At 38.4% G+C, this 15,638-nt stretch overlaps 1 protein-coding gene across 1 annotated transcript; it reads left to right on the top strand.

Moving 5' to 3' along the window:
* The first annotated feature begins 1,618 nt into the window (after positions 1 to 1,618).
* plekho1a (pleckstrin homology domain containing, family O member 1a) lies at positions 1,619 to 14,859 on the top strand. The gene is made up of 6 exons (XM_084131160.1): positions 1,619 to 1,906; positions 3,340 to 3,486; positions 9,952 to 10,092; positions 10,799 to 10,903; positions 12,201 to 12,302; positions 13,486 to 14,859. Exons 1-6 carry the CDS (start codon positions 1,880 to 1,882, stop codon positions 14,593 to 14,595), a joined length of 1,632 nt encoding a protein of 543 aa, XP_083987286.1. The 5' UTR covers positions 1,619 to 1,879; the 3' UTR covers positions 14,596 to 14,859.
* Positions 14,860 to 15,638: the final 779 nt, after the last annotated feature.

Raw genomic sequence — 15,638 nt, 5'->3', positions numbered from 1 at the left:
GAAAAAAAAATACATTAATGGTTGCTTATGATGAGTCAGTAAAGGGCCTGGTAGATTTGCTAGCCAGATTATGTCACACTTGATGTGTTGTCCCAAAATACACATACATACAGCGGATCAAAAATCAGGTCCATGATGTGTCCGTTTGTTATTTCCAGAAATCTGTCCCAATTAACCCAAGGGAAACATTTCTTGCTTCGTTCTAGAATAATGTGGTCAATTTATGTGGACGGAAAAGAAGCTTAGAGCGGTGTAATTATAGTGATGTAGTTTGTCCTTCTGAATGTGTGTGTGTGTGTGGTTTTCTCAGAGCTTGTAGGAGGGAAAATCCTTGGAAATCCCCCTATACTTGAGTTACATAATAACATTTTCTATTTTTAAATATAAGTTCATGCATTTTGTTTTATTGTGGTTATAATAATTATATGTGTAATATTCAGATCCATGCTCTCATTTGTGTCTTTTTAAACTTTTGCCACATTTCTTTTTAGATTTACTGAAACAAAGCTAGTCGAACGGCTATAGTCACTTTTATTCCAGACGATATCTATAAAGATAGGTTTATTTTTATATGTTAAGTTCTGTATAGACTAAAGATAACGAACATTTACAAGTTGTCACAATGGAACCTGCCTTTAAGATAAACATTTCAGCAAAATTTAAACAGTTAACAATCAATTATGAAGAAAAGTGCTTGAATCATCAGAAATGTGACAAGTTGCCCGGCCTGTATTCATGAAAAATATCCTTGCCTGAATATGTAGCGGTTTTATTCTGTTCTCTTGTTCCCCAGCAGCTAAAAATGTGATATTGTTGTTTTAGTTTGCAAGACAACATACACAAAAAATATTCTAAAATATGAATGAATCAAAATTTCTAAACTTTCCCGTGTGACAACTAGCCCCGGTCTCAGTTGATCAGTTCTGGACAGTGTTGGGTAAGTTGCTCTAAAAAAGTAAAATTAATTACTAGCTACTAATTACATTTTAACAGTGTAAATAGTTTACTGTACTAATTACACTCTAAGAAATATTGGATTACTTATTAATTACTTTCTAAATCCCATATCAACCTTGACCAGGTGAACAATACAAGGAGACACACGAAATTGCACTTTTGATTCTTTCAAATAAACAATATACAATTGCATAAATTATTCTTAAACTGATTAAAGGGAGAAGGTTACATTAAAAACATACATTTTAACATTAAATACTGATGTTAAATCCAATATAGAATAGTTCTATGCAGTATTTAGGCTACATCAGAAGTAACTGTAATTAAATTACAGAAAGTAATCCCTTATTTTACTTTTTCAAGATCGAGTTTGTTTGCAAAATGCTGGATTTGTTTGTTTAATTATGGCACAATATTAACTCCATAATAGTAATTAAATTACACCCAACACAGTGGTTCTGGATGTATTACATTAAAAACATGACCATATATTCTTGAATTCTACATAAACATACACCCTGCAATATTGATTATCATTTAAAATAACTATATCCGTTGCTGTGCGCTGATTTGCAGTGTGTTCATGAGGGAAGCTCAATATGCAGCGTGTCATCACCATCATCATCCCGCCGACAGCTGTGCTCGTCGTTCAATAGATGGAGCAGTCGAGCTCTATAAACGGGGAAATCCGTGTCGGTGAGAACTGAGAAGCACAGCAGCAGCTCGGGGACTCACCCAAGCCAATGGAGAGCCTCTGCCCGCGGTTTGCAAATCGTCAATGTAGAGACTGGCAATCCATCAGTCCTGAGAGAAACAGCTCGTGCCACACACAACACCTGCGCGCGCCACATTCACCTCAAAGGATACAGACCAACTCCTCAGTTTCTTCCAGAGAGCGGGACACATATATTTTGCGAACAGCATGAAGAAAAGCCATTTGGTCAAAAGGGTGAGAATTTCATGCAGATGTGTAAAGGCTCATAATTTAATAGGTTTATTGAATGTAATACAGCGCAAGTATTTGTATTCTGCTTTTTCTTTATTAAGTGTAGGCTAAATTAATTTAACAATGACTCCTTTGTTATGAAGCGCCGAATGTGAGAGCGCATATCTTCGTTACGCGTATTCTTCATTATGCTGTTGTCTCTCGTATTTTTGGACATCTTTTATTCTATTTAACAGACATTTTAATTGACCACACCCTTAATTGACCAACTGACAGTAAAACATTTTTTGGATATAATTTGAAGGTGCATTAGTAGCCTGTAATTAACGTTAACTAGTAGCCTAGTTATTTTGTTAGGCTATACTGTTATTTTGGTAACACTTTACAATAAGGTTTCATTATTAACATTAGTTATAACTACATGAACTAAAAAGCTTCTACAGCATTTATTAATCTTAGTTAATGATAATGTCAACATTTACTAATACATTTTTAAAATAAAATGTTGTATTTAACATTAGTTAATGCACTGTGCATTAACATGAACAAACAATATTCAACCTGGATTTTTTTTATCAACTAACATTAACAAAGATTAATTAATACTGTAACAAATGTATTGCTCATTGTTAGTTTGTGTTAATTAATGCATTAACTAATGTTAATAAATGAGACCTTAAAGTGTTAACGTTATTTTTTTTATTACGGCACTAGTAAGTAATCTAGCCTATCTTTTACAAATTACTTCTTATTCCAGTAGTGTCTTATTTTATTAGAGATTATGGATACAATTATGGACTCAATAGTTACTAGTAGCCTATTCCATCTTTACTTGTACTTATTTATTAATATCTACCTGTTTATATGACACTAGTATGCATTCCAGTTGTACTAGTAACATTTTTCAGTAGTTAACATTAGTTAACATGAAATAATGAAAAATACTTCTATAGTATTTATTGATTTTAGGTAAAGTGTCAGTCTCATCATTTACTACTACATTGTTTAAGCTCAAAAGTTGTTAACATTAGTTAATGCACTGTGAACTAACATGAATATATTTATTAACTAACATGAACAAAGGTTAATAAATGCTGTAAAATATATTGCCCATGTTCAGCTCATTTTAGTAAATGCATTAACTAATGCATTAATTGAGACCTTATTGTAAAGTTACTAAAATGTTTATATGCACTAGTATCTAATAAATAGCTAACAAAACTTGTAACTAGCACACTGTTTGAATACTTCAAATAGACACATCAATACCAGTAAAAAAAATATATAGTCACTATTGGACAACTTACTAATAGTTATAATATAAGTACTAGTAACAGATGTGGAATAAACGTAATGATGGCATGTGACAGAGATCTGTTTGAACTTGGATACTATTATGTAAGACGGGCGACACACTAACCGGGTCACTGTTGCAGGGTCTTCAGGATGCCAACCAGCCCTCACCCCAACCAGACAAAGTAGGCTGGATCCGCAGGTTCAGCGGAAAAGGAATATTCAGGGAAATATGGCGAAACCGCTTTGTGATGCTTAAAGGAGATCATCTGTACATCTTTGAAAAAGAGGTGAGTTATAAAGACAATTATAATACATTTTCATAATGATTTCATGCTCAATCAAAGGCAGGGCATGTAAACTTCCCAAAGGTATATCATGTCAACTACTCGTGTATGTAACCCATTCAGATTTTGACATTAACTACAGAGATTATATGATAGGAGTAATGAATGTTTGCCAAAAAACCTCCTGCCCTTGATATTAAGGACATTCTCTTGCAACATCAAACTAATCCTTTTGACAAGCTATAATTTTCTAAAGGGTATTATATAAACACTGAAAATTGAAACCCAATTGTGTCCCCAAACGACAAGCAGCAGTGAACCTGGTTAGTGGCTACAATCAATATTTCCCTGTGTCATGGATTTTGTGTCAGGAGCACTACCAACGATCCCTGAAGTTGCTTTCAAATATTCAGTTGAATTCAATTTCCGGTTCGATGTAGGAGCAACCAATCTTCACAATTGAATCATTTGCTCACTTGAAGCTTGTGTGGAGGCATGGTTGTCATTTTCATGGGAGTGTAGCAGCTTGTTTCTGTCATTGCCTGTAGGCTTTCATCACTTTCACAGAGCCGTCAGATAACAGCATATCATGGAAAACTGTACGGAGTGCCCTGGTTTTTCTCATTAAAGCAACGTAAATGATTTTAAGAGTTGAGAAAGCAGTCGCATTCACACATCTGCTGTCTTTTGGATGAGCGACATTGTTATTTACATTAAAAGATTCAAAGCCCAGCTGCACATCTGCTCCCTGGAGACGTTCAGGACTCTGAATCCAGTGTCACGCCATCATGAAAAGAAACCCATGTGAACAAACCACACATACCGCATCTAAATGAAGTATCGCAGCAATTTGCATCCATGTGTTTTGATCTGTCAGTGACACAAATAAGAACCAGATAAGCTTTTCAAGTTCACCATGAACAATGGGACTCCTCTTAAGATAGTCTTTACTGTTTGTTGACAGTTTTTTAAAGATTTAAATCAATATCAGATTTAATTGAAAGTCTTTTCCGTTATGTTTGTTTGCTAGTTTGTTTGTTGGTAAGTAATCCAAAACTGACTAGTTGCATATCTTTTACAAATTATTATTAATAGGCTACTATGCTTCTTTTTTTTTTTTTGAAGTCTATGCTTCAAAAAGACATTGATTTACATGTAGAGACCAAGTATTGCGTGTTGCAGTGAAGTAGAATGAGTATGGATGTTTCCTATTCATGTGGTGAATTATTCAAACATGAACTTTACAAGGACAGGCCACCAAAACTGAGCCTGCTGACACCGATGCAGTTGGCACCTTGAGTGTTATGATTTTGTAAAAAAAAATAGAAACTTCAATTTTAAAAGTATTAAAGGAACATGAAAAACATAAAAATTCAAATAATATATTTTTATGTATTTTAATATATTACTAATTAATTTTATAAATTATTACTTTTATTTTAAAGAGGAGCATTTTCAACTCTCTTTAGAGTGTAATCTCGCTGTTTGAACATGAAAAAGGTCTTCAAAGTTACAAAGCACAAAGTCACTCCAAAGGAGTTATGGTGCGTTCAAGTCCTCCAGGGAAATTCGTATTTAAGTCTTGTTTACAATGTCAGGTGCATTCAAGTCACTTTGGTCGGAGCTTAAAGACATCGGGGCTTAAAGAAAATCCCAAGCTTCCCACTCACATTTATGATTTTGTGGTGGTGTTCATGTGTGTTCAACTCATAAATATTATATTTTCGACATGACTTGAATGTACCATTATTCTCTTTATCAGTTTCACTCTTTCTGAACTCCCTGAAACGCCTCCATTGTAGTCTTGAGTTTTCTTCCGGGAACAAACACGTCACAATATTCCTCATTTAAATAATTCCCGCCCATGGCATACGCAGAATAAAGGGGCGGGGCCTGGTTGAGTTAGTTAGTAGTGTGTTGAAACTGGCAGTTATAGTAAGGGATGGGGCATTTTCTAAACATTCTCAAAGCGGTTGACCAATAACAACACACTGATCCAGCCGACCAATCAGAGCATAGTGTGCTTTTCAGAAGGAGGGGCTTCAATAGGCTTTATGCTGAGCGTCACGTGACCAAACCGGAAAACAGGTCTCCTGACTTCCGGTTTGCTTCTGTTTGGTACTGACGGCGAGTCGGCGACAGCTATTGACTTGGCCTAGCTAACCTAGTTAGCCCTTTTTACTGTTGGCGTTTTATTTGATTTTAACATCTGAATGTTAGTGACAAGAAGAAAATGTCAAAGCCAGTAAAGTACCAGAAGCGGGATGATCCCAACAGTGATTTCTGCTGCGTGCCTCAATGCACGACGTCAGGGAAGTTCAACTCCACCGTGAGTTTCCACCACTTCCCAATGCCACAATATTTCTCATTTAAATAATTCCCACCCAATGAATATCCAAAATAAACGGGCGAGGCCTGGTTGAGTTAGTTAGTAGCGTGTTGAAACTCAGTTATGGTAAGGGGGCGGGACATTCCTCAAACACACTTGAAGTGCTCGACCAATCACAACTCACTGGTCCAGCCGACCAATCAGAGCACATTGTGCTTTTCAGAAGGAGGGGCTTCATAGAGACAGGAACTAAACAGAGCGTTACTGACAGACTGGGAAGAGAGGAGCTGCAACAATGGAGAATATGGGGAAAATACAAATTTTTTGAGCATTTAAGCATGAAAACCTATTCTAGTAGAGCCTATAAACAAAATCAAGACTTTGTCAAAGGGCATAAAAGGTCCTTGTTAATATACAGTGAAGTCCATGCTCAAAGTAGTTGAATCTTCAATCTTTCATTCTCCACTGTGAGTGTCAACACTGCTTGAATTCCCAAAATATTTTAGTTTGGCATACATGATATCATATTTTCACAAGATTCCCCAGGTGTTCAGAGAAATTAATGTTGTCAAATACAGCTGCAAGATTAACATTCTGTATGCTCATCTTCTAGCCCTGTGCATCGTCCCACCAGTCAGGCAAGCAAGGTTATTTTTATAGTATCAGAATACAATGTCAGCAGGTTGCATCAGTCTGAGTGTGTGCTACAGGTCTGTCCTCCGGTGATCGCTGCATGCCTTCAGGCTCTGTGTATTGTTTGTCTTAGGACTGATAGCGTTATGCACCGCTGCACTTGACTTTGCTTCACCGCTCAAGGTAGCCCTGTTCTTGCCAGAATGATGTCACTTGACATAACTACTCAATTGATCTCACTCATGTAGCATAGTGAGACACTTCACGCAACTCTACTCGTAAAGGCTATGATCCTTTCTGATTCCCATGTGAATTATTTTAAGTTTATACATGTAGACAGTTGAGCATCTATAACTGGGTTGAAAGTGCTTCTTTTCAAGCTCCCTCTATACATCTGGTGTGAATAATTGATGCTCTACTCTAGGATTCACTGTATCCAGGCTGATCATTCTTGGTTGAGAGTTTATTCATCATGTGTGCAAATGGATCATATCAAACATGTACTGAGGATTTACTCATAAACAGTGTGGATTCACAGATTCACAGTGTCTGATAATCATCCGTCAGTCCCATCATCCCTTGAATTATATTTAACTTTGCATAACATCCATTTGGCAGGACAAAGGGCTGTGAGGTTTACTTTAGTTTATTTCAATTATGTCTATTTTAGGAAAATTGGTTGACCTCTAAATAATGCAGTCAACCAGATTACAGAACACACTGAACACGTGATTCAAGGGGATTCTGCAAATCTATTTAATTCCAGCTTGTTCGTAGAGGTAAAACTAGGCATGTAATAGCAGTATTCACTTCATGTTCACAGTCCTTACATCTTGAGACTGATTTTAAGGTTGTATGGCTCCAAGCAAAGTGAAGCAGCCAGAGCCAGCTTTATAAACTACTAATTCACAATGCCTTGAAAACCATCTCTGTTCTGAAATGTAATATTCATAGGAGTACTCTTTACGAAGGCTGCGTTTTATTCCTTACATCTTGTTGTGGATGATGGAGTTACCTTCATGAGAGTGAAGATGGTGGGTTAGTGGGTTATTTTGGGAGGTGGTTAATCCAGAGATCAGGATGGCCCCCTGCCGGGAACGTGCTGTGCCAACCGTGGGAGTGAAATATTGATGTGGTGAAGAGAGGCTGGGCTTTTTTCCTCCAGGGGTCTTTTGCCCCATATTAGCATCACTAGTACGCTCTTTCTCAGAGTGTGTGCTCACTCACATTTAAATGTGTGACCCCAGGAGGCCATCTGGAGGCATACAGTTACACAGATTACCTTTAGCCATATGTGGCATAGAGGGGGGTTTACCTAAATGCTGCTCTTTATCGTAAAACTGGCTGTTTTGTGAACTCTCTTAGATAAACGTGACCTATCTCAAAGCGGAATAGAGTAATAGATGTTGGTTTGCTTGTGCTTGCTGTTTGGTCTGTGATCATGGATCACTTTGATCTTTGTACTTTAATCTCAAGCTGACTGACATCAGATTTCTTTGTTGCGTATTTCCGTTGCTATGGTGAATGCATGGTAACCATGCAGAACTCTGACCCAAAATGTCTACGTTTCTCTTTTTTGGTATGCGAGACATTACATGCATGCTAATATCTCTAGTGTTGAGTTTTTGTGTTCATATCAGCAGAAACCCTTGTGACCCTCATTGTGGCTCTCTGGGATTTAATGTCCCACTGTGGGTCCCACTGTGGGTCCCACTGTGGGTCGCCCTCCCCTCAGGTTCAGTGAAATTTACCTCTTTTCCACCATAGTCAGCCATAATGAAGATTGACCTGTCTTAAAATGAGGCGTTTACTTTTCACAGATGGGTCACTGGCTGAATGATTAGGGGAGGGGCTGTACTACTAACTGAAAACCGTTTGGAACATCTGTCTTGATTTCTGATGGAAAAGAACACAGTTTGTTTCCTTTTATGCAATTTGGTATTAATTGAGAATATGTTCTGAACCAGGCTTGGTTATATGTGTGAGGTTTGCGCTGTTCATTGTGAAAAGTGAAGCATTACCAAAAAAAGAATCATAATTCACATTGTGAGATATAGAGCCCTATCTTGCACCCAGCACAATTGACTTTGTACACCGACGCATGTATCATTCCTATTTTGCACCCGCGCACAGCTGACTTTTCCCTCCACAGACGCACGCCGGTAAATTAGGGAATGAACTTGCGCTCCCGGGGGCGGTTAGGCAAAAAGAGGAGGCGTGTTCCGGCGCAAACGTTCCCTGATGCTATTTTGCAGGTTTAGAAAACAATTCCGCCACAGACCTGGAAAAACCTAGTCTAAAGTCAGTGGCGCGTTGTGCATGTTATTCATATGCTATTTTGAGGGCGCATGCTTGGCCATAATCAATGTAGCGTGTGCACAACGCGAATACACTTTGATTCTCTCATCTACACAGAAGCAGCAGTTTTCATTTTTGCAAACCATAGGCTACATTATTACAAGGAAAAATATTAACACACGAAATCATCGTGGTGTCCATGAAGATGTGAAAAAATAGGCATAAATCTAGCTTACACATTTACCCAAATTATCATACGCCTGTTTAACCGAAGCTAATTTGGGTGGGTTTCTCCCATCCCCAATGTCACTTCTCTGTGTTTTACGGCCCTGACGAGAACGTCGGTCTCCTCGGCTGTGATCCGCTCCTGGCGTGCGTCTGGCAAATCCACCGTTATAATAGCAATCCGCCATGGAACAAGCGCGCCTGCTCTTAAAGGGAATGTGAGATGACGCTCTGATTGGTTTATTTCACGTTACGCCCAAACCACACCTATGAATAATGAAGCTACTTCAGACCAACCCATTTTAGATTTGCGTCGGGCGCAAGAGTCATTTATTCCGCTGGTATAATAGCAACAGTGCCCAAGATCCGCCCACAAAGTTACTTGCATTTCAGATCGTTAAAATAGGGCCCATAGTCACATTTGCAATGGCAATTTTGAGGTACGGTATAACACTGTGAGATATCCACTAGCTAGCGCTCAGAACTTGTAAGTATAAAGTCACATTATAAAATGTCAAACCACAATTATATGACATAAATGAGCAGTTATTAGCAGCAGTTGTCAGATATAGGTCTGGTTGCATATATAGTTGCAAATAAATGAGCAATATGAGGAATAAAAGACACAAGTACCATTTTTTACTTTGAGGTGTAAACTGGCTTCCATAGAGTACAAGTTACTCTTAATACTTTGTGTTGTTCATATATCCTTAAATAAGGGTACAGGATGTTTTTGTAACTATTTGTAAATTAAATGTTGGTGATTTTGTTTAGTGTTCTGTCAGTTTCCATGGACTGATGTCACAGCAGTGTTCTGTTGAACATTAATTATTGCTGTCCTTCGAGCTAAAATCAATGTGTCCCATGTGTCCCAATGTGTCGGCACAGTTGGCCTGGGAAAGCGCTGCTGATATTTTCAATTAATGGTAGCAATTGTAACTAGCTTCAGGCATGTGTGCTGATGCTGCTGCTCTTGTGTTCAGATGAAGAATAATGGGAAGACTCATGAAGTGTTTGACCTGGCACAGTATGAGCGCTCGGAGGAACTGCGAAAAGCCAAGAGCCACAGCAAGAAGAACCACAGTAAATTTACCCTGCTCCGCCGCCAACACCCTGGAAACAAGGTAAGAACTAAATATTATGACATTATGGATAAAAAAAGGGTTCAATTCATATTGTGCCTGTTTGACTACAAGGTGTTTAGATTTTAATCAGTTTTTTAGAGTTGTGTTCACACTTGGCAGGTTTGGTTCGATTAAAACAAACTCTGGTGCGATTGCTCTGTTAGTGCGGTTCATTTGAGTAAGTGTGAACGCTGGTGCACCTAACAAGCGGACCGAGAACCACATTTTCAGGGTCTCAGTCTGCTTCCAAACAAACTCTGGTGCTGTTAAACTGAAATATGAACGCAACACAGACCAGAGTCAAGGGAGTCAAGAGTCAAAAGGCATTTATTTGTCATTTGCACAATTAACTCTGGGGAATAGAGGGCACTGAAATGCTTGTGACAAGGCTCAGACATACAGTGACATTAACAGGACCATACATAAATAATCAAATTGGTAACCAGACCAAAGACATCTAAATAAACCAAAAACATGATGTAATTTCACAAGATGCAACCCTAAAAAGGACAGAATGCTCAAACATACCTGGTTGAATGAAGCATTGCAGACATTTAGGTTTGGCAATACGAAATTGATTCCTTGAAAATTTAGTTTTTTTGTTTCAAGGACCCTTAAAATGCATGTTTGAAAATTCAAAATACCATAATTATTCATTTCAATAATTGTAATTGTTGATATTTTAATAAGTGCTTTTTTCCATTAGAGCCCCAATCTTGTATTTCTGGCTGTGAGTCCAGAGGAGAAGGAATCTTGGATCAACGTTTTAAACACAGCTATTATCAGAGCTAAGAATCGTGTGCTGGATGAGGTGAGCACAGACATTTCAGATACTCTTTATTTATTCCTTGTTTTTTAATCATCTTTTAGCTTTCCACTCCAACACTCTTTCATTGCATTAGTCAGTCTCTTTCTGTCTATATTTCTCTTTCATTTTCTAGTGCTAACCCTCTTCTATTTCACTTTTAGATTCACTTTCTATCTTCTTGTCATTATTTGTTTTTGCACTTTTAGGATACTGGAAATTCTTTGTGCAATTATTTCACAAAAGCACTCAATGAATATAGAAAATACAACTTTTTTTGGTTGACATACCTATGGAAAACATTTCGGCTAAGAACTGTTAAACCAGTCAACATCATGCTTTATTACTGTGGCCATAATAATTTAAAAGGGGGTTTAAAGAGGACCTATTATGCTTGTTTAAATTTGCACCTTTCTTCAGTGTGTAATGTTGCTGTTTGAGCATGAAAAAGCTCTGCAAAGTTACCAAGCACAAATTCACTCCAAAGGGAGTTATTCTCTATATCAGTTTCACTGTTTCTGAACTCCCTGAAACGCCTCCATTGTAGTCTTGAGTTTTCTTCCGGGAACAAACACAATATTCCTCATTTAAATAATTCCCGCCCAAGGCATACGCAAAATAAAGGGACGAGGCCTGGTTGAGTTAGTAGTGTGTTGAAACTGGCGGTTATGATAAGGAGCGGGACATTTCCTAAACAAACTGGAAGCTGTTGACCAATCACAACATAATTATCCAGCCGACCAATCAGAGGTCATTGTGCTTTTCAGAAGGAGGGGCTTCATAGAGACAGGAACTAAACAGAGCGTTACTGACAGACTGGGAAGAGAGGAGCTGCAACAATGGAGACTATGGGAAAAATAACGTGTTTTTTTCTGAACATTAAAGCAGGAAAAGCTATTCTAGCTCCCCCCCCCCCCAAAAAAAAATCAAGACTTTGTAAAAGTACATAATAGGTCCTCTTAAGATTTAAAAAAGTGCACATTAAAACCCATTTTAATGGGTTGCAAAAGATTTCACACAGTCTTGTTTCCACTTGTAAAATCACTGCATTTCATACCAGAAACCCACTTGTGTGAATTTCACATCATCTGTATTAGGCACCTTCTATTTATAAATCTGCAAATTCATTTTCACACTAACAACTACTGGATTAAACTGAGATGAACGCAAGACTAATTAACGCTTCATGTCATATAGGCCTTTTGTGTTGTGTAAATTAGAACCCATATAAGGTTGCTGAAAATGACTGTGTTAATATGGTAAAATGAGCTCAGATCCAGGTTTGATTCATTTCCCTTCGCAGGTGACGATTGAGGAGGAGAGTCTTCTGGCTCATCCTACACGCGATCGGGCCAAGATCCCACTTGGGCGGCGTTTGCCTACGCGGGGTCATCTCATGGCTGTGGTGGGTGGCATTCTTGCTTTGACTTTGATTTCAAAGACTGTTGTTGTTTGTCTGCTCATACAGACATCATGGCACTCGGTGGTTGTTTGGTGCAATAATGATGAAACTTATATGCAGCTATTTATAACCTGACTGTAAAACAGAGAGGTAGTGCAGTCCAGAAAACTTTGCGGTTTAAAAGGTGCACTCAGTATTTTTTTCTTCAATTAAAAAGTAAAAGGTTTTACATATAAATAGTAGATTAAGATGAGGGTTAGATGTCCCCCTGGAGTTAAATGTCCACCCCACCTTTTAATTTTCCCTTTCTAAATCTCGTTTCAACCTAATTATTGAATGGTTATGCTTTTAGAAATTTTCACTTTTTATTTGAGTTTCAACAATTGTGAGAATTATTTATTCTTAACAGTTTTTAGGTTATCATTGGACAGCAATCTTTGAATTTATTTCATTTTTGAGTTAGGGTTAGTAGATTTATCTGTTATTTGCAACTCAAAAGTTTGGGGTCAGTAAGATTAAGTAAGTAAGATTCCCCCCGGCAAGAATGCATTAAACTGATAAAAACTTTAAAATTGTCACAAAGAATTCTATTTTTATATAAATGCTGTTTCTTTCTATTCATCAAAGAATCCTAAAAAATATATCACAGTTTCCACAAAAATTTTAAGCAGCACAACTGTTTTTAACATTGATAATAATTTGAAATGTTTCTTGAGCAGCAAATCAGCAAATTAGATTGATTTCTGAAGGATCATGTGGCACTGAAGTAATGATGCGGAAAATTCAGCTTTGCATCACTGAAATAAATTACATTAAAATGTATTAAAATAGAAAAACATTCACAGTATTTTTGATCAAATAAATGCAGCCTTTATGAGCATAAGAGATTTCTTTCAGTCATTAAAAGTCATACCGATCCAAAACTTTACAAAGGTAGTGTATATTTAGTTAAATTTGGTTCAATATTTTCAAACCTTTTTAAATAAATAATTAAAATGATAGATGCATTTTACATATTACGATCACATGACCACCTGAAAACTGCTCACTTAACATTGGTGCATTTCTTTGAGGGGATTGGTAACCGAAACTAATTCATGATGCTGCATTCATGCTGCTAGGTGTCAAGATACTGGCATATCCACCAGATAAACATAAAGTGGTATTTAATGTTGTCTTGTTGTAGGCCTCTGCCTCCTCTGATGGGATGCTGATGCTGGACTTGGTGAATGAAGAAGATGCTGGTATGCTTGATGACGATCAGGATGAGTGGTCGAAGGACCATCGGGTCAGCCTGGATAAACTGGCTCCTGGCCGTCGACGCGCTGGTACCGATGCATCCAGGCCGCCGTCCTCCTCTACAGAGGCCAAGGTGAAAACCAGCAGCTTGCCACGCAAGACCGAGTTCTCCTTGAACAATGAAAACCAGTCTCACACACCTCAGAGTGAGAAGAAGTTATCTCAGGGCCGTAACCGATGTGCTTCCATGGATGACGCTCTGTCCCGAGGAGAGCGAAAACCAAATAGGAAGAATGGATCCCAGGCGACGCAGGCCCAGAGTCCCACGGGACACCTGCAGGATCTGATCAACCAGCGGCTGGAGAGGACTCAAGAGCTGCTCGCTGAGATTCAGGAACAGGAACCCCATCGGGACAGAATGGGATCTTACCCCTACCTGAGAGGCATTGACTCCCCTCGTCTCCGGCATCTCAAGGGCTCTGACTCGCCACACTCCAAGGGCTCAAGCTCACATAGTTCACCTTACAGCAAAGGCACAAACTCCCCCTCAGTGAGGGTGAAAGATTCGCCCGGTTCCAAAGGGAAAGAATCGCCACATGTGAAATCAAAAGACTCGCCCCGTTTCAAGTCCAAATCCCCTCATTCCAAAAACGCACTTCGCTCGAAGAGCTGCGATTTACCTGATTCAAAAGAATCAAGTTCACCCCAATTGAAATGCATCGATCTGACCCACATCAAAGGTTCAGACTCGCCTCTGTCCACTGGATCAAATTCCCCCCATGTGAAATCAACAGACCATGCTCTTTTCCAAATCTCTTATTCGCCCCATTTCAAAAGCATTAGGGGTACTGATTCTCCTCTCAAAGAGGGACTGGACTGGGATAGCAGGAGGGCGGCAGCTGAACGACTCTTACAAGAGGCCATTTCTTCCTGGCGAGAAGCTAGAGAGGTTTTGGCTGAGGTAAAGGAGCTGCAAGCCAGACAGCAGCGGGCAGAGCACAGTAAAACTAGAACACCTACAACACCCTCACAGAACCGCAAAAAGAAAAGCCCCTGACCAAATCTTTAGTCAGTCAAAATGCTTCATGTGAGCCTTTACAATGAATGCAAGGAAGGAGAACAATAGGTGGAACTTTCAGTGTTCTGTTTTATCTCACGGTCTATTGTTTATATATTAACTGTTGTTCCTCTAACACCTCAACCCTTTGTCTTTGCATTTTGAACTTCTGTATTTTTACTTGTGACTCCACTTTCAAGGCTGTAGTACTTCTGTTGGCATTGATAATGTGTATTACTCATGATTAAAGTGGTTTACGATTCACTCACTTTTTGCAAAAACAGCTCAGGTAAAAAAAAAAACTGTTTTGAGGTGAACATGATGGGAATGTTGAGCTTTGTGTGGAAAAGAGTTCAGGTAAAAGTTAGCAGTGGTCGTTTTTTTGGCAAGTCTTTCCTACTCCCCAATGTCAAGTGGGTCAATCCAAATTTGCATTTCAAAAGATATTTGTAGAATACCCTACACTGGTCATTTTTTTTCTGATTGCCAAAAGAGCTAGCTCATAAAGGCCCGTTAACACCAAGGACGATAACTACAAAGATAACGATAAAGATAATTCTACACCACAGCTGTAACGATAAAGGCACAGAGAAAGAATAACGATTATCCAGTTGATGAACGATAAAAACATCGACAGCCAATCAGAATCCATCCTGCTGTAACGCGCTCGAGCATTTAAAGTGACAGACAAGCACACGATTTGAATAAACAAACTATTATATCGTCCGTCCGCTGGTGTCAACGCTTATCTTTGTAGATATATTTATAGCTATCATTCTTGGTGTGAACGGCTCATTTGTTTGTGAATCAGTCCAGTCGCGTACTCGCGTTAAGTTACATATTAATTATCGCGTGCAGTCCGTGAGGAGAACTCAATAGAAAGGTTTCCCGCCACTATTTAACGGTCTTCTACTTTACAAGTCACAACTCAGGTAAAATACTATATATTTTTGTAATGAACACAAGGAATTGGAGTGATACAAAACATCAGTACTGTTTGAACACAGTAAATGTTTACTATATGTTTTGATTTAACAATGATA

Source organism: Abramis brama (assembly GCF_963993115.1).
Source record: "Abramis brama genome assembly, chromosome: 12".
Lineage (NCBI taxonomy): Eukaryota > Metazoa > Chordata > Actinopteri > Cypriniformes > Leuciscidae > Abramis > Abramis brama.
The sequence above is the reverse complement of the archived record's forward strand: the minus strand, read 5'-3'. Positions and strand labels throughout refer to the sequence as shown.